Source organism: Ranitomeya variabilis, chromosome 6, assembly GCF_051348905.1.
Source record: "Ranitomeya variabilis isolate aRanVar5 chromosome 6, aRanVar5.hap1, whole genome shotgun sequence".
Lineage (NCBI taxonomy): Eukaryota > Metazoa > Chordata > Amphibia > Anura > Dendrobatidae > Ranitomeya > Ranitomeya variabilis.
The window spans coordinates 318,628,089-318,646,266 of NC_135237.1; the positions used below are offsets into that span (position 1 = coordinate 318,628,089).

The following is an 18,178-nucleotide window of genomic DNA, read 5'->3' on the forward strand; positions in this document are numbered from 1 at the left end:
ACACTACTGGGCTCCAAAGGGATGGGGGCATTTGTGTTTGGGAGAGGTGAATTTGCTGAATTTCTTTTGGCTGGTGAGAAGCCATTTCGCTTTTCCAGAGCCTTTGTGCTACCAGTAACGTGGAAGCCCCCTATATTTCCTTTAACAGATGACAGACCTGAGTGAGGACTTGCTTTTGTTTGTGGATTGAGTTGAAGCTTTTATTGGAAACATTTTACATAACGTTTGGGATCACACTTATCCGGAGCTCTACACTGACCACTTACTTTGAGGTTTCCATCTAAATCTGAGTGATGTGATTCAGATGAAATCCCCGAGGGATCCATTCACTATAATAAACAGAGTTATTCTGGAAAGATTTATATCTTGGTACCGTGTTAGCGCCCAGTGGATAGAAAAATATTTAGAATTGAGTCCTCAGTGGTTGATACCTTTTAATGACTAACTGAAAAGATGGTAACAAATTGCAAGCTTTCGAGACTACTCCGGTCACTTCATCAGGCATAGACTAATAGAAATTCTGAAGAATCACTTATTTATGCACTACACAGCACTGAAAAATGCCATAGACAAGACAGGTGATTTGAAGCAGAATTACCATTATGTGAGTGATAAACCGTTACCGTATATACTCAAGTATAATCTGAGATTTTCAGCCCTTTTTTTTTTTTTGGGGGGGGGGGGGCTGAAAGTCCCCGTCTCGGCTTATACTCGAGTCATACCCAGGGGTCGGCAGGGGAGGGGGAGCGGGGGCTGTCTAATAATACTCGCCTGCTCCTGGCGCGGTCCCTGCAGGTCCCTGGCTTCCCGGCGCCCCAGCTACTTCCTGCACTGAGCGGTCACATGGTACCGCTCATTACAGTAATGAATATGCGGCTACACCTCCCATAGGGGTGGAGCCGCATATTCATCACTAATGAGCGGTAACAGTGACCGCTCAGTACAGCAAGAAGCTACGGCGCCAGGAAGCAGGGACTACACAGCGCCAGGGGCAGGTGAGTATAACGGGGAGGGGAGCGCTGCGCGATATTCACCTGCTCCTCGTTGCAGCCGCTGCTCCGTCAGAGGGCGCAGTGACGTGGTTAGTGCGCGCCCTCTGCCTGAACGTGGAGGAGGTGAATATTGAAAGTCCTGGGGGCCTGAGCGACGAAGAGGTGAGTATGTGATTTTTTTTTTTTTTTTAAATCTCAGCAACAGCAAATGGAGCAAGTGTCTGTATGGAGCATCTTGTGGGGCCACACTATATGGGGCAAGTGTCTGTATGGGGCCATAACGTTTGTGCAGCACTATATGGGGCAAGTGTCTGTATGGGGCCTGTTATGATCCTAGTGGCAAGGATCGCAAGTAGGACTAGCTAAGTAACTAAACCGACTACAAACTCTGGGGAAGTGGTAACTGAATTGACCGCAACCTGATCCTATCCGCAAACAACTATAGGCAGCCGTGGAACGTGACCTGAAAATCCTAGACGTCTCTTCACGGCCTGAGAAACTGACTATTCCTAGAGGGAACGAAAGTCCTCACTTGCCTCAGTGAAATGACCCCAAAGATATAGAATAGCCCCCCACAAATATTAACGGTGAGTTAAGGGGAAAGCACAAACGCAGAGATGAATTTAGATTTAGCAAATGAGGCCCGCTAACACTAGAAAGCAGAAAATAGAAAGGGAACTGTGCGGTCAATTAAAAACCCTATTCAAAATATCCACGCAGAGATAGCTCGAGCCCCCGCACCAACTAACGGTGCGGGGGAAGCAACTCTGTACCCCAGAGCAAACCAGCAGAAGAAATCACATATTAGCAAGCTGGACTAAACTCATCATACACAGAAATCATATTGCAGACTGATGAGCAAAAAATAATTAAACAGAACTTAGCTTCTCCTGAAGAGACTGAAACCGAAGATAATCAGGAGTAATCAGAATAGCACTGAGTACATTGACAGCCGGCAACAAGTGAAGGTGATGCAGAGCTAAATAGGAAACTCCCTAGTGCATAACGAGGCAGCTGATACAGCCACAGATCCGCAGGATAACAAACAAAGCCACCAGGGGGAGCCCAAAAACAAAACTCACACAATACCACCTGTGACCACAAGAGGGAGCCCGAAAACAGAGTTCACAACAGGGGCCATAACGTTTGTGCAGCACTATATGGGGCAAGTGTCTGTATGGGCCATAACGTTTGTGCAGCGCTATATGGGGCAAGTGTATGTATGAGGCCATAATCAATGTTTGTGCAGCACTATATGGTGCAAATGTCTGTATGGAGTATCTTATGGGGCCATACCGTTTGTGCAGCACTATATGGGGCAAGTGTCTGTATGGGGCCATAACGTTTGTGCAGCACTATATGGGGCAAGTGTCTGTATGAGGCCATAATCAAGGTTTGTGCAGCACTATATGGGGCAAATATCTTTATGGAGCATCTTATGGGGCCATTATTAACCTTTATGCAGGATTATATGGGGCATATTTTAATATGGAGCATCTTATGGGGCCATCATGAACTGTATCGAGCATTATATGGGGCTCCTGATTCAATATGGATATTCAAAAACACTTAACCTACTGATGTCTCAATTTTACTTTTATTGGTATCTATTTTTACTTTTGACATTTACCGGTAGCTGCTGCATTTCCCACCCTAGGCTTATACTTGAGTTATTGTTTTCCCAGTTTTTTTGTGGCAAAATTAGGGGGGGGTCGGCTTATACTCGAGTATATACGGTATGTCCATAAATATCGGGACAGTTCATAGATAAGGGATGTGAATGTTTTATTGTCCTCTGATAGGGGTCTGGTTCTATGTTATGATGCCCCCACACGGACTGAGGAACAAATTCCTTAATTGATGTAAAAAGACATAAATCCATGCGAGACATTCATTCCTGCACTGTCAAAGGTCATCATCAGCTTATATTCCCAGACTCTTCTGACTCGCTGAGATTTGAAGTTACCTTTTAATAAAAGTAATTTCATGTCCATAATGCTATGATCAGGGAGACAAATGTATTGCCACAGGTAGATCCATTCTTTTTTCTCTTAGGCTATGTGCACACGTAAGAAAAGAAGTGCAGAATTTTCTGCACAAAATCCGCAGCTCCTGGCAGAATCCGCAGCCGTGGATTTGCTGCAGATTTTGTGCGGTTTTTGCCACTGCAGATTTTTAACATTTATGCAAGGAGAAAAAGGAGTAAATTGGGTTAAAAAGATATTTTATTTAAGTACACAAAGCATTAATACATAATATAAATAAATACAAAAGTTCAAGAAGTATAGGGTGCATAAGGATGATTAAAAAGGACAGGTATCCCCAGGTGTGCACAAGCCCTATCTATAAGCCGATCAGAGAACGTGAAGCTGCCAATGCAAAATAGTTCATAGTGGCAGCTGCTACAAACAGTCAGCAGTCCTAAATAGGGTGTTAGAAAACCTTGAGCAGTGCTTACCACTTGAAGGAAGGGCAGAGAGACACACTGGGCTGGAACCGTGGCAAAGAGAGACCCTCCATTTAACATGGAGGGGTGCAGAAACGCTGCAGATCCGCACAGAAGTGACATGCACTTCTTTGAAATCTGCAGCAATTCCGCACTGTTTTTTTTCCGCACCATGTGCACAGCTATTTTTTTTTTTTCCCCATTTAATAACATTGTACTGTACATCACAGTGCGGATCTGCAGCATTTCTGTGCGGTAAAATCCGCTGTGAATCCGCAGCAAATCCGAATCGTGTGCACATACCCTTATTGTATGGCTATGAGTTCATCCTTGTTCTCAGTTTCTGCCCTGTCTCACTTTCATACAGACCCCCAGTTGGACATTTAGTACAAATAATTAGGTACACCACATTAACTGTGACGCAGCTGAAAGTTCCTGGGATCTTCTAGTCCTGAAGTGAATTGGGGATCTTTATCTTGTCCGTGGTCGTTATAAATGGACAGGTTTTACATTTTTTTTTTTTTTAATTTATTTTTTTTTTTTTATGGTTGCAAGGAAGGGTTCCTGCAGCTGTTTGAGAGGACAGGGAGCTTCTGACAATGATACTTAGATTTGGGGGCTGCATAAAACACATTAGTGGGGGGGGGGGGGTGTCTGGAAAAATGGATTGTAAGCGGGCATCTTTTTGTAGTAAAGGTTGTAATTTCTGTGCAGCTCCCCTTAGCACGTCCGGATTTGGATTGTAGGTGGCTACTAGAGGCACCCGACTATTTTCTTTAGCTTTGTAATGTTGCAGGTGATTCCTTGATATTCCAGTTGCTCTTGTAATTTGGTTTTGAATTGTTCTTGGATGGTAGCCCTGATTCAAAAAGGTCTTTCTGAGGCTAGCAAGGTATTCATCTCTATCCATGGGGTTTGAACATATGTGATTGGCTGATCGCTTGACTGTAGATAATAGTTTTTTGTGTTTTGGATGGAAACTGTCCCATTTAAGGTTTGTTGGGCGGTCGATTGGCTTCTGATACAGCATTATCATAGCATTATGGACATGAAATTGCTTGTATTAAAAGGTAACTTCAAATCTGAGAGACAGAAGAGTCTGGGAATATAAGCTGATGATGACCTTTGACACACTCAGTACAGGAATGAATGTGTTATGCCTTTCCATGTGTGATAAATTGATAAGGCAGTTTTATTCGCATCAGTGCAATTACAGCGATACCTCATTAATATTTTTTGTGTTTTGGCGCTTTTCTACAATAAAAACTATTTTATAGCTGATGGAGCTGTATGGCGGCTTGTTTTTTGCAAGACAGATGATGTTTTCAGCAGAACCATGTTTTTTTATATCCATACTTTTTATCGTGTTTTATTCCACTTAGGCTAGGTTCACATTGCGTTAATGTGTGCACGCTAACGGACAGCGTTGCACGGCGAAAATGTCGCAATTAACGCCGTGCAACGGGTCCGTTAGCGCACCCATTGACAGCAATGTAAATTTCGCCTGTAGCGCATCGCTAGCGCGTGCCTTTTTCGGCTCGTGCTAGCGATGTGCCGTTCTTTTGTGACGCGCCCGAGGTCCGTTCCCCGCTCTCGCAGATCGGCGATCTGCTAGAGCGGGGACGTTAACGCGACCCCTAAACGCGGCCCCGAAAAAAAACATTGCGTTAGCGCAATCCGCTAGCGCTAAACGGATTGCCCTAACGCAATGTGAACCTAGCCTTATTGTTCGGCAGTGTGATAAAGCACTGGTTTTTGCCGTGTGTTTTTTTTTTTTTATTATGGTATTCACTGAAGGGGTCAACTAGTGGGACAGTTTCATAGGTCGGATCAGGTCATTGGGGATGCGTGATACCAAATATGTGTACTTTTATTGTTTGTTTTTTTTTTTCATACAAAAATGTATTTACAGATACAGTATCTTTCTACTTTTTTTATTTTGCATATTTTATATTTTTACAAGTATTTAAAAAAAAAAAAAAATTAACTTTTTTTGTGTCCCACTATGGGACAATCATTTTTTGCATGCTGCTCGCTTGTACAACATGGAGAAGCATCAGCATCCCCGTGCTGTAGAATCTGTCAGCTCTGCATTGACAGGGAAAGTTGCTGATGATTCACTGCGCATGATCAGCAACTTTCCTAGCTCTGGTGACCCAGATGTCGTCATGACGATATTGGGTTGCCATGGCAACGATCGGGATCCCTCGTCACGCCGAGGGGTCTCCGATCCAAAGGCAGCCCTCTGCCGGCCCACGGAATGCTGCGATCGCTTTCTATTGCAGCATTTAGGGGGTTAAAGTGCCGGGAGCGGTGCGTGACCGCTCCTGGCAGTAAGTGCTGGGTGTCATCTGTTAGAATCAGCTGACACCCGGTGGCGATCGCCTACGCATAGCCCATGTACGCGGGCGATCACCATGCAGTAATACGTCCCTAGTTAGATAGTCGCAGGGCACAAGGATGTATTATTACTACATATGTCCGAAAGGGGTTAACTAAAAGCAGGGCTTTAATTCTGTGGCAGTATGAAGGGAAGTATGCAGAAGTTCCTGACCCTCCCTCCCCCTATGTATCCAAAAATGTACAAATAAATTCATGAGACCATTGGTACATCAGGGGTTACATGTACACAACTTATTTATTCACTGCTTCACATTGTACTCTGTAAAAGCAATAATAGCTGTGATATTACTTAAAAATTATGCCAAAGTGAAAAGTATAAAATGCACTATTCAGTAGTCCTCACTGACATGAGTCTTCATTCCTTTATTTCCTCCAGAATGCTTTCCCTGAGATTACATAACCTACATTTGTTTATTTAGCAGTAGGAAATGGGGGCTGTTTGCTGAGTTAATATTTGCACTTCTCTTCTGTAGGAAGATATTCATGAATATTTACCCAGCAGTGATGGCAGTACAGGTACTCACAATGGCGTTGGAGCAACGGCTCACAATCTTCAGCAAGACGGTAAGTATTTCATCCAGATGTCCGCTTCATCTGCATCATCTCTTCTCTTCTTCTGCTCCGTCAGCATATAGAGCACTGCTGCCTGAATTACACTGTATTGGTCGGCCGGTATTACTGGGATTACACAAAGTTCCCTCAGTTCACTTACATGTTCCTAGTTTAAAACTGGGTCTAAAAGCATTTACAGATTTTAAATGTGGATTTTCTTCAATTACTATATATGTTCTGCTGTGGCGCAAGTGCAGAAATGTCATTAATAGAGCAGCAGTAAGACGTAAGGTAATGTAAGTGAAGCACAAGCGTAAACTAGGTGCCAGTGTATAATGGGCACATTGCAGGCACTTTGCTGTCAATTCCATTTCAACTTGCCAGTAGACGTAGTTTGAAGTACAAAAAGCAAAAAAAAAAAAAGACAACCTTTTTAATTTATTCAAGTGACTTGTTCTAATGGAGTTTAATGGTTTCCCCTGTACTTCCTTTGCAAACAGAATAACCCCTTAAGGACCAGGGTTATTTCCGTTTTTGCGTTTCAATTTTTTGCTCCCCTACTTCCCAAGGCCATCATTTTTTTTATTTTTTGGTCAAAATGGCCATGTGAGGGCTTGTTTTATGTGGGACGAGTTGTACTTTTGAACAACGCCATTGGTTTTACCATGTCACTAGAAAACAGGAAAAAAAATCCCAAGTGCAGTGAAATTGCAAAAAAGTGCAAACCCACGCTTATTTTTTTTAGACTAGAAGCTGCCATAGCTCGATCGGCTCTGCTACATGGAGGCGATGATCAGATCACCTGTATGTAGTAGAATTATACACTTGCTATGAGCGCCGACCACCAGGCGACGCTCATAGCAATCCGTCAGTGACAACCATAGTTCTCCAGGAGACCTCTGGTTGTAATGACGACCTGCGGTCATGTGACACGGGCACATGTGACACATGCTAAATGCCGCTGTCAGTTTGATTCGCGAGCATTTTTTTTAATAGAGTAATGTACAATAGGTTTAATATCTTAGACCGCGCCTGCCGTCGGTACATGTCCATTGTAATGCTTTGCTTCGTGTTTTGCAGCTGTTCACATTGAGAGTATAAGTATTAAGCATGTACAAAGGAGGAGGGCTGACAAGAACTCTGAATACACTTTTGAGGTGAGTGTATGTTTTGTTTAAATGAAGAAAAAAAAATCCAGCAAATGGCGGAGGTTGCTAAATAATAACTTTTCTTTCTCACTTCATTGGGGGACACAGGTAACCATGGGTGTATGCTGCTGTCACTAGGAGGCCGACACTATGCAAATAAAGAAAAATAACTCCTCCCGGCAGTATACACCCTCCGACAGGCACCAGGCAACTCTGTTTTTGCTCAGTGTCTGTAGGAGGCGGACCTGGATCTAACACCAGATCCTCATTTCTTTTTCTTTCAGGGATTGTGTGTGTTTATTAATCTTTATCCCTTTTGTTTCAGATGCACGTCTGGGGGTTACAGGGTGCAGTTCTTCTCACTCTGATTCCCCCGCATCAAGCGACCGAGAGAGCAGTGTGGTATCACCCACACAGCACCCTCTCGGATCCGCTGGGCAGGACTTTGTTTCATGTCACCCTGGGGTGTTCATGTTTACTTTCGGTGGCCAGTCCTTGCCTTTTTTTCCCCCCCTCATCCCTCTCCTTGGAATGGGCTGAGAGGAAGACGGTGGTCACCTGCGGTGACCTCCCCCCTTTTAAGGGGTTTACGCTGTCTTCTGCGTCGGTTGATATAGCGTGGGTAGGAGGACCACATCTCCCAGGACCCTTTCTGCTATCAAGGGATCCTGATGCGTTCCTCATCTTCAGGTAGGAAGATCTTCAAGCAACAGCAGCCGAAAGCCCCCCAAATCAGTGCATCGTCGCAATCTCCATGCAGGGGCACTTAACTTTATTATCCAGCAGCACTCGCCGCTGCACGGGCTTGGGCCCTAGATTCGGGGGCCTTCGGGTGCTCTTTTATTTAAATCTCGCGCCTCTTTCCTCGCAGCGCGTTTTTTCCACATATTCCTTTCCGGCAAGTCTCTGCCCCTGGAGGCCACGCCCCTTCTTCTTCCTTGTTCCCAGCACTGGACACGCCTCGCTTGCAGCCCAGCGCTGGTATTGGCCGCACTCCGGCGGGCCACACCCCCCTTTTTCCCTGCCGCCCTATCAGGCGCTTGGTTTCTCTTCAGCCGGCCACGCCCCACTGTTTGGCGCGTTCTCTGCACGTGCAGACGCTCGCAGCCTTTCCCGGCCAGCTGCCTCCTGTGCATCGCGTACTCTGGAATACCTCTCCATAGGTGGGGGCACAGTGTAACTGCGCTTTCGCCAGGTCTGTAGATTTTTTTGCTATTCTCCTTCCCCGGCTGATTTTCCTCCAGGCAACATCGCCTGCTGGCATATTGCTTCAGGTACCTTTTTCACTCTACCTATGCCCAACCCCGCAGGGGCCCCCGGCTATACCCCTGCGGTAATTCACTACGCTTGTGCCCGCTGTAAGAAAAAGTGGGCTTCAGGCCAGCCGTTGCCTTTCTGTACGTTCTGCAGTCCTTCCATCATGTCCGTCTCTCAGGAGGCCCCTTATGCTTGGGATGAGTGCACTCCCCCGGAGTGGGCTGTTACAATGTCTTAGTCAATCTCTTACCTGACTAAAGTGTCTCAGTCCCTGGTTCAGGTACTAGAACATATTCCACTGCTGACTACTGCCACCAGTGCCACGAACGCTTCTCACAGCGATTCTCCTGCACCTGTCCAAGACCCTCACAGGGGCAGACTTGAGAAAAGAACCAGAAAGCGTTTTCTGTCTAGTTCTTCATCCACTTCTCCGGAGCCAGCTGCGTCAGCCGGAATACCGCTCTCTACCCGTTCGCCCTCTTCGCAGGCGGACGTCGGGTCAGATGTATCCTCTCAGTCGAATTCTGACTCAGATGCAGATCAGACTTCTGCAACGCAGGATATGGTTGACAGCCTTATCTCAGCCATTATTCAAACGCTTGAGCTTAAGGAGGAAGAGGCAGCTTCTCAGGACATATCCGTTTCTTTCAAGAGGATGAAGCGTCCTAGAGTTTTTCCCAATCATAAGGAATTTGCTAACACTATGTCTAGACACTGGGAACACCCTGGTAAACGTTTTTCCAGGGTGGAAACGTTTAGACGTTTTATACCCAGTTTGCTGCAGATTTTGTTAGCAAATGGTCCGAATCTCCTAAGGTAGATCCACCGGTGTCTAGATTATCCTCCCAGACAGTGCTGTCCATTCCTGACGCGGCGTCTCTAAAGGACCCCATGGACAGAAAAATTGAGGCCCTAACCAAATCCGCTTTTGAAGCTTCTGGTACCTCTCTCTGCCCCAATTTCGCCTCTACCTGGGTGGCGAAAGTGGTGTCGGCCTGGGCCAAAACCCTACGCAGAGGCATTGTAGCTTCGGCTCCCGCACAGGAGCTAGCGGATTTAGCAGATCAGATTTCACTAGCTGGAGAGTACCTTCTGAATGCTTCTCTGGATGCGGCTACTTGCTCTGCAAGGGCAAACAGCAATATTGTCACCATTCGCCGTGTCCTCTGGCTGAAGGCGTGGAACGCAGATCCCGCTTCCAAAAAATCCCTCACAGGTTTGCCGATCCAGGCTCTTTGGAGCGCAGCTAGACCTAATGATCTCGGACGCCACGGGCGCAGTCGCGGCGAGACGGACCCTTTACGAGGAGACCGTCGAGATAGGGGATTACGAGAATCCCCTTCGACCGAAGGATGGCCATGACCACCGCCATTACCTTCGTAAAGACACTGGGGGCGGACGCCAAGCTCGGTGAATCCGTTCGGCGGTCCTGGAGGCATACCGTGTTTGACAAACAGCCTCCCCCGGGGGTGAGGGCTCACTCTACCTGGGCTGTGGGAGCTTCTTGGGCAGTTCGTCACCAAGCTACGGCCTTGCAGGTTTGCAAGGCCACAACTTGGTCGTCCATCCACACCTTTGTGAAATTATACAAGGTGCACACTCAGGCTTCTGTGGATGCAGACGGAGGTTTTGCACCGGCTGACCTAGTTCTCTATTCTTATCCCACCCTGGGGACTGCTTTTGGACGTCCCATGGTTACCTGTGTCCCCCAGTGAAGCGAGAAAGTAAGAGGGATTTTTGGTTCTTACCATAAAATCTTTCTTGGAGCCTTCATTGGGGGACACAGCACCCTCCCTTTATATTGTACCGTATTGGCCAACGTGCCGTTGTTGTGGGTTGGTACATAGTTTAAGTTGTTTATACTTGTTCCTACTACTGCTTTTGCACCAACTGAGTTGCCTGGTGCCTGTCGGAGGGTGTATACTGCTGGGTAGGAGTAATTTTTCTTTATTTGCATAGTGTCAGCCTCCTAGCGACAGCAGCATACACCCATGGTTACCTGTGTCCCCCCCAATGAAGGCTCCAAGAAAGATTTTACGGTAAGAACCAAAAATCCCTCTTTCTTCCATGTGAGTAAAAATTAGACCAACATAGTGTGTTTCAGTGCTGGATACAATAACAGGGAACAATCAATGCGTTTTGACTTGCATCTCCTTCATGGTCTGCAGATCATCTAGGAAGGATTTGAGGTCTGCATATATTCAGGGTGCTGCAGTTTTAATTAGCTCATATATCAACACAGCATATATCTTACACTTTTTTTCCTCTTCATATGCTTTCCTCCTTTTCTAGCCTGTTTTTTTTTTTTTTTTTTTTAACCCGCAAGATACTTTATTCCCTCTGCATGCTGTGGAAATCTGAACCCCCTCCTTCTTTCTGCCATCTCTAATGCTGAGAGAGGGGAGGGATAGAGGCGCTTGAAGGAGTTGTAATATTTTTGCATAGACCTGAGCTAGATAAAGAACCTGCAGGTATTTTGTAACCGAAAATTCATGATGAAAAAAAATCTGTATGAAGGGGATACTGCATAGATTTTAAAGTGAACCTGTCGGCAAGATTACCCATGTAACGGGGGCCAGGGTGGTCGCCGTACCGAGGGATTGCTGCTGCTTTGTCATCACACCCCGACGCTCCGTTACAGAAATATCATGTCCATTTTGTGGTGTGCTGTGTGTGTCACGTGTTTCACCCACCTGTGGGTCAGAATCCTTCACAGCATACAGGGCTCCAATCTGTCGCAGACACACACAAATGTTCTCAAAGTCCGAGTTCATTTTCAATAAAACTTTACTTAACTCATGCATCTTCATAACAGTTACAGTCCATCCATTTTCCCAATACATGAGTAATCCATCTCCTGCATTTTCCCTGGTCTGCTCCCTCAGCTTTTCTTCCTGCACCATGGCTCCCAGGCCCGCAGCTTCCTGAACCATCAAGCTAGCTGATACTGAGTGCTCCCCGTCCACTTTCCCCATCTTGGGTGAAAATTCAGGTTGCCTCCGCAATTCCTGTTCGGACCGTAAGTCCCGGACGTCACGGGAGGTAACCCACAGACTAGCCACTGATTCTTCCAGGCTGCCTCGCTCTCTTAACTCTACACTGTTGCTCTGTTCAGCTTTCTGTCACGACTCCTTCTAGAACAATTCCACTCACTCTGTTTTAGCTCCTCCCACTACCTGAAAATTACCTCAGAAAGGCACTCTCCCTGCCACTACACTTGCTCCGCCCCTTTCTCAACTGTCACTACTCTGACTGAAACCAGTTCTCAACACAATCTAATCTCCTACTCTACAGCGCCCCCTTAACACTAACCCACAACTACACTGCCATAACCCTTACCAGTGCTGACCTACCACTGCCACTGACTGTCCCTATTCCTGTCCCTAACACACAGATATCGGAATAGTGTCATCCATTATCATATTAAACAGTGTCAAATATCATAAACTACACAGGGCACACAGCAAACACAAAACATACCCAGTTTCATTAGGTAGGCATGCACAGGAATGCAGGGCTCAAACTAGCCGCCTGCACACCCCCTTACACCCAATGTAAACTAAAGCCATCACATTTAATTCCTCTTATACCCCAGTCTGTATATAAGCGCTCAACTCTCCCTGCAAATCCAAAGAACGCATTTCCGAATTCCCCTGGCTTGGCCTGGTCTGATGGGAATTGTTGGTTTTTGCCCGACACTTCCTCAATCACCGCAATCGTTCTCCTGCCTTGATTAATAAGGCTGCATATCTTGCGCCTGTGTGCACTTTGCTCTGCCCTGCTTACTCTCCCCTGTGCTTATAGGCCAGTAGTAGCAGGAACAAAGTGTGCCTGTGCTTTAACGGTGCAGGTGTGAGTAACAGTGCTGTGTGGTGGTGTATGATGGCAGCCTTATCAATCGAGGAGAGGATGCAACTGTGGGTATGGAGGAGGCGTCGAGCAAAAACCATAAAAAACATTGGACCATACCAACTAGCACATGACAGAGAATTCTAGAAGGTGTTTTGTCTGTGTTTTTTATGTGTATGTGTGTGTGTATGTATATGTATATATATATATATATATTATTTTATTTTGCAGGAAAAAATTTAACTCCTTTTTAGTACCAATAACGACTACAACTCCTCCCATTAAAAACATACTGCATAAGCGTGTGTGTGGCCTCCAGGGTCTAAGTGATTTTGGAATATTTTATGTGCATCAATATGAATGCCAGACTGCTGAGATTATCAGCCCAGTTAGTTGTGTGGACAGTTGTGACATGGGCTTCACCCGTGAGGTCCTTCATGCCCCCTTTTTTTCCTTAGATATGGTAAGTGAGGCTGGCAGGGATTACACCCACACATGCATTTCTCTAACTAGTTTGATTTTCTATCACAATTGGTTAATTGTGTGCTTATATTAATATTACACTGGGTTCAAGAGGCAAATAAAAGGTAAATCAAACAATATTTGTATGCACATCAATCATTGGTGATGAGGACCAGACATTACATTATGGCGGGTGCTGTCCTGGTAAATAAGCCCTGTCAGACGGTATAATCGATATTCTGCTGATGAATGCATGACTAGCTGTGACATCTTATGTCTCTGTTTTATAGGTGAACTGGTCTGATAACTCCAGAACATCTGTGACAAAATCATATCGGGAGCTGCAGGAATTTCTTTTATTGGTATTTCAAGAATCAATTTAACCTAAAAGTTACAGCTTTGAGGTCTCCTCTCTAGGTCAAATGTGTGACCCCCCCCCCCCCCCCCCCCTCATTTTGATATATCATTATTGAGCCTTCTGTTTTATATACTACCCTGATGAGTCTTCATAGCAGAAAATTAAACCTGTCAGAATGGAATAGGGGTGGTTAGGAATTTTATATTGGCAGGAGCAAACTTAGGTATGGCCTTGTAAGTGTAGGAGCAATTGCATGAGGCATGAAATGGTTAAAGGGAATCTGTCAGCCCTCCTAAGCTGTCAATATGAGCATGCAGGTCATAGGAAGCTGAATAAAATGATACCTTGATATCTGCGATGCAATGTCTTCTTCCAAAGAAATCCACATTTTTCTGAATATGTAAATGAGCTGTTCAGGACTTTGGGCTGGACATGGATCTCTCCGAGAATCAGCCTCTAAAGCGTCTTTTAAATGAAATGGGGCATAACCAGTGTAATGACTGACAGTCTGCGCTCCTTATCTACAGATTTCCCTTTTAATGCCCCCTTTCATTTAACATAAGCTTTGGAAGCAGATTCTCTGGGAGATCTATGTCCGGGCCATGGATCTTAAAGTGAATGTCACCAGGAAAAAACGCTATTAACCTGCAGATATAGGATTAATCCACAGGTTAATAGCGTTACTAACCTGCCTTGTGCCTGCACGTAGCAGAGGGCTGCGGGTAGAAAATTAACTTTATTCCTCCCAGCATCATTCAGTTTTCAGTCAAGGGGGCGGTGCCAGCGCGGGTTCAGTCATATCATGAGTGTGCAGAGCAGCGTCTGAAACCGAATGCTGCCAGGGTAATAAAGTTAATTTTCTCCCCGCTCGGTAACGTGCAGGTTCACCGGGCAGGTTAGCTACGCTATTAACATACAGATTAAACCTATACCTGCAAGTTAATAGCGTTTTTTGCTGGTGATCGCTTCCCTTTAACAGCTTGTTCACACATTAAGAAAAATGTAGACTTCTACATTATATTACATTATATTCAACTTTTTATGATCTACATGCTCATATGTATGACTTAGGCTCACAACTGTATGTTCTGCATCTAGGAAAAACTGTCCTATTATGCTAATCAGACTAATCAGTGGGGTCTATTTTCCTCAATGTGGAGAATTAAGACAACTAAAAAATTCTCCATTCAATGTGTCCATGAAAATGAGACCGCACTCTGAGGTTTGATCCTACTGACAGACTACTGCTAACACAATAAGATTAGCCAGATATCTATTTACTCAATGACCCTAGCCCTTAGAAGCAAACCCGATGACCCTTGTTTGATATCAAGAGGATTGGATGAAATCTGACCTTTTTTATATGACCACTGCTTATTCGGGGCACCACTATAGTTTGTTGGACTATACATCACTGGGATTTTTTGTGTGATCCTGAATCCCCAATGTATTACAGTAGGTCAATAATAATTTTTTGAGGTGCAATTAGTTCATTTTGTATTTGTGAGGCATGTCATCTTTTATTAAAATTTCTTAAGCGGTTGTCCGGTGTTAATCTACAAGTCTGCACTTAGTCTATGTGACTGCAGACTTGTGAATCCTTGCATCACTTGCGCTGTGAGGATTCTTGGCGCCAGGAGCAGCGGTCATGTGACGGCAAGTATGTGACATTCATACTCCTGACCGCATTCTGACAAGTGTGTTGAGCGATGAGCGAGGCTGGAAACAGTTATACCGAAATGTAGCCAGGAGTATGTACATCACACACTTGCGACCACATGACCTCCAGCATCGGAGAATCCTCAGTCAATAGTGTAAACCCCCTTATCAAGTCCTGTTAAAGAGCATATGGATAGCATAGAGGGGGATCCTCCTTTTTGAGCTACAACTAAGGCCCCTTTTACGCATCAGTTTTTTGCTGTCAGTCACAGTCCGTTGGCTCAACTGATCCATCGCAGATTGTGAAAAACTGATGCAACGGATCCTACTAGCTCATCCGGCTAATTGGATCGGAGCATGCTCAGTTAAAAGAAAAAAAAACAAATCCCGTCATAGGCTTCCAATCCAGATCATTTTTTTCGACGTACACAAAAAACTTTACTTTATCTGTTGTCTCCGGCCGCCGGACAAACAATTTTCGACGGACCCGGCGAACGACGGATGAAACGTGAGGCAATCCGTCGCTAATACAAGTCTATGAGAAAAAAAACCGGATCCGGCGGCATCAGTCGCCGGATCGGTTTTTTCTTTTTTTTTCAAAATTCGACGGATTGCGACTGATGGCAAAAAACTGATGTGTGAAAGGGGCCTAAGATCTTCTATAACCATTTTACAATATCTGCAACTTTCCCTGACAAAAATGGTCTACTGGGAGTCAGGCCCTCTGCTGATAACTGCAAGGGTAAGTCTCTGATGAGACAACCTAAGTAAGCCATGTGCGAATAAATGGAGTTCGTAATTAGTTTTTCTAAAAAGATTTTGTCATCTTCCTGGGTGTTTTTGCATAATGTTAAGCTTAACATAATCTGGTATTACAACAGATTGTTTAGCTGTTGTTGTGTATGTGTACACATAATGTTTTATTCCTAGAGAATGTTTTATTTATTTCCATATATTTCATCATGTTCAAACTTTGCTTGTCTTGTTTTAAGCTTCCAAAAGAGCTCGCCAATAAAAATCTTGATAAAACCATTTTAGAAGCCTTACAACTGGGGAAAAAGAGGGAAGAGCTTCACTATTGTGACTTGGAGCCTATTGTAAAGTAAGTTGAAACCAGAATTATTTAGCGAAAGAATATTTGATGTGAGATGGTATGAAACTGAGAAAATAGCTTAGGCAATTGCTTCCCACCTCATGTACTTTAGGATGGGGGTAGGGTTGCAGTTCCCCTTTCCAGCATATTTCTGGTTCAGAAAGGGCTCCAAAGGTAATACTGGTTATGTTGATTGCATGTGAGTTTTGATATGATAAAGTATGCTTCCCTTTGACTCTCTCTTCAGAGAGGAAGAGGACCACCAATAGGAAGTAGCAATCCTAAAAGTCAATATCAACTTTCTAACGAGCCTTGTCACATGACTTTGGATAATAGCCTAAATCCCAATTTGCAGGCACTGTTTTTGGGTACTGTCCCTCCCTCGTCAGTGCATTTTATTCGGACTCCACAGCCCTGCTTAGATCACGAGAATAAAGAACAATGTATAACTGTATAGTTATCATTTCATTTTCCCTTTTAAGGCAGATCTTTTCATCGCCATCCCAGGCTCTTCTACAAAACCAAAAGGTGTACAACTTTTTCCAAAATATCCAGGAAGAAACTACTAACTCCAACAGTAAGTAAATACTGTAAATGAAATGTCTCTCCTTGTTGTTATTTTAGAAAAGATGACCATTACACTGAACGTATGAAATGTGAGCCCGTGCAGTCCGGCTGCAAGTAATATGACACTTACTAGCTGTTGGGTTATTTTTGTGTGTCTGAAATAACACTTTCTAAGATTACACATCAAAAGTATAAAAAATTCTAAACCATAATATCATTTTATCCATATAGTGCCAACATATTTTACAATTACATGTACAGACAGTAAAGAAAGGACCAAGTAACATATAGGAGGAGTGAGGGCTCTTAAATTTAAGTTTAAGGCTACGTTCACATTTGCGTTGGGCGCAGGTTCGGCGACGCATAGCGACTCATGCGCCCCTATATTTAGCATGGGGGCGCATGGACATGCGTTGTCTTGCGTTTTGTGACGCATGCGTCATTTTTGGCCCAAGCGTCAGGGCGCAGAGGACGCTGCATGATGCAGTTTTTTTGCGCCAAAAATCATGCCAAAAATGGACGCATGCGTCACAAAACAATGCGTTGTGCATGCAATTTGCATGCGTTGTGCGTTGAGTCGCTGACGCAACGCCCAACAACGCAAATGTGAACGTAGCCTAAGCAGTACATTCTAGGTTTCTCACTTTATTCAGGCTTTCCTGGTGTGTTGAACAGTGCAAAGGAAGAATCCTTAGTAAAATATTTTTTTAATATTTATATAGTGCCATATTCTACATCACTTTGTTTCAGAGGAATGATTAATAATACATATTAAAGGAGTTGTCCCATGAACAAAGTACATTTTAATCAGTAGATCTTGGAAGAAAAACAAGTTCCACAGTTGGATGTGTTTAAAAAAAAAAAAAAAGTTCCTGTACTGAGATAATCTTATAAATGTGCCCCTACTGTGAAATAGATGTATCTGACGGTGCAGGGGAGGAAGCAAAAGAAGGTATACAGACAGGACAGCATGGGATCACAAGTGTTGGTTTCTGAGGTTAATTATTTCCCTGCCTTTTTTTTTTTAAGCTTAAATCAGCCGCACTCTCGGTAGTTTGCAAAATCTTTGATTTAATTTATGTAAATGTTACACCACAATAAATAAAACATTTTTTGCGATTGGCAAAAAATCAAGTAGCTAGTGACGTTTCGACCCCGTCGGTCTTTTTCAAACGTCGATAAGACAAGTGAAGATGGATACAAATAATAATTATAATATATAAATAAAGTACATAATTAACAGAATATACAGCGATACATTAAATATACAAACATTGGTAAAATATACAAAGAAATGCACTAATAAATCATAGAAGGCTGCTAGCAAGCATTAAAAGAATAAAGTATTAAACATAATGGAGTTTCAAAGCAGCAGTGAACAAAACATATATA

At 44.1% G+C, this 18,178-nt stretch overlaps 1 protein-coding gene across 3 annotated transcripts in view; it reads left to right on the forward strand.

Moving 5' to 3' along the window:
• The window catches only part of ZCCHC2 (zinc finger CCHC-type containing 2), a 72,776-nt gene that overhangs the window by 20,196 nt on the left and 34,402 nt on the right, over positions 1–18,178 (forward strand). For all 3 annotated transcript variants that reach the window (XM_077269743.1, XM_077269741.1, XM_077269742.1), the window contains exons 2-6: positions 6,315–6,405; positions 7,474–7,550; positions 13,400–13,471; positions 16,119–16,228; positions 16,702–16,796. In XM_077269743.1, coding sequence (XP_077125858.1) covers positions 6,315–6,405; positions 7,474–7,550; positions 13,400–13,471; positions 16,119–16,228; positions 16,702–16,796 — 445 coding nt within the window. The remainder of the gene's footprint in view (positions 1–6,314; positions 6,406–7,473; positions 7,551–13,399; positions 13,472–16,118; positions 16,229–16,701; positions 16,797–18,178) is intronic.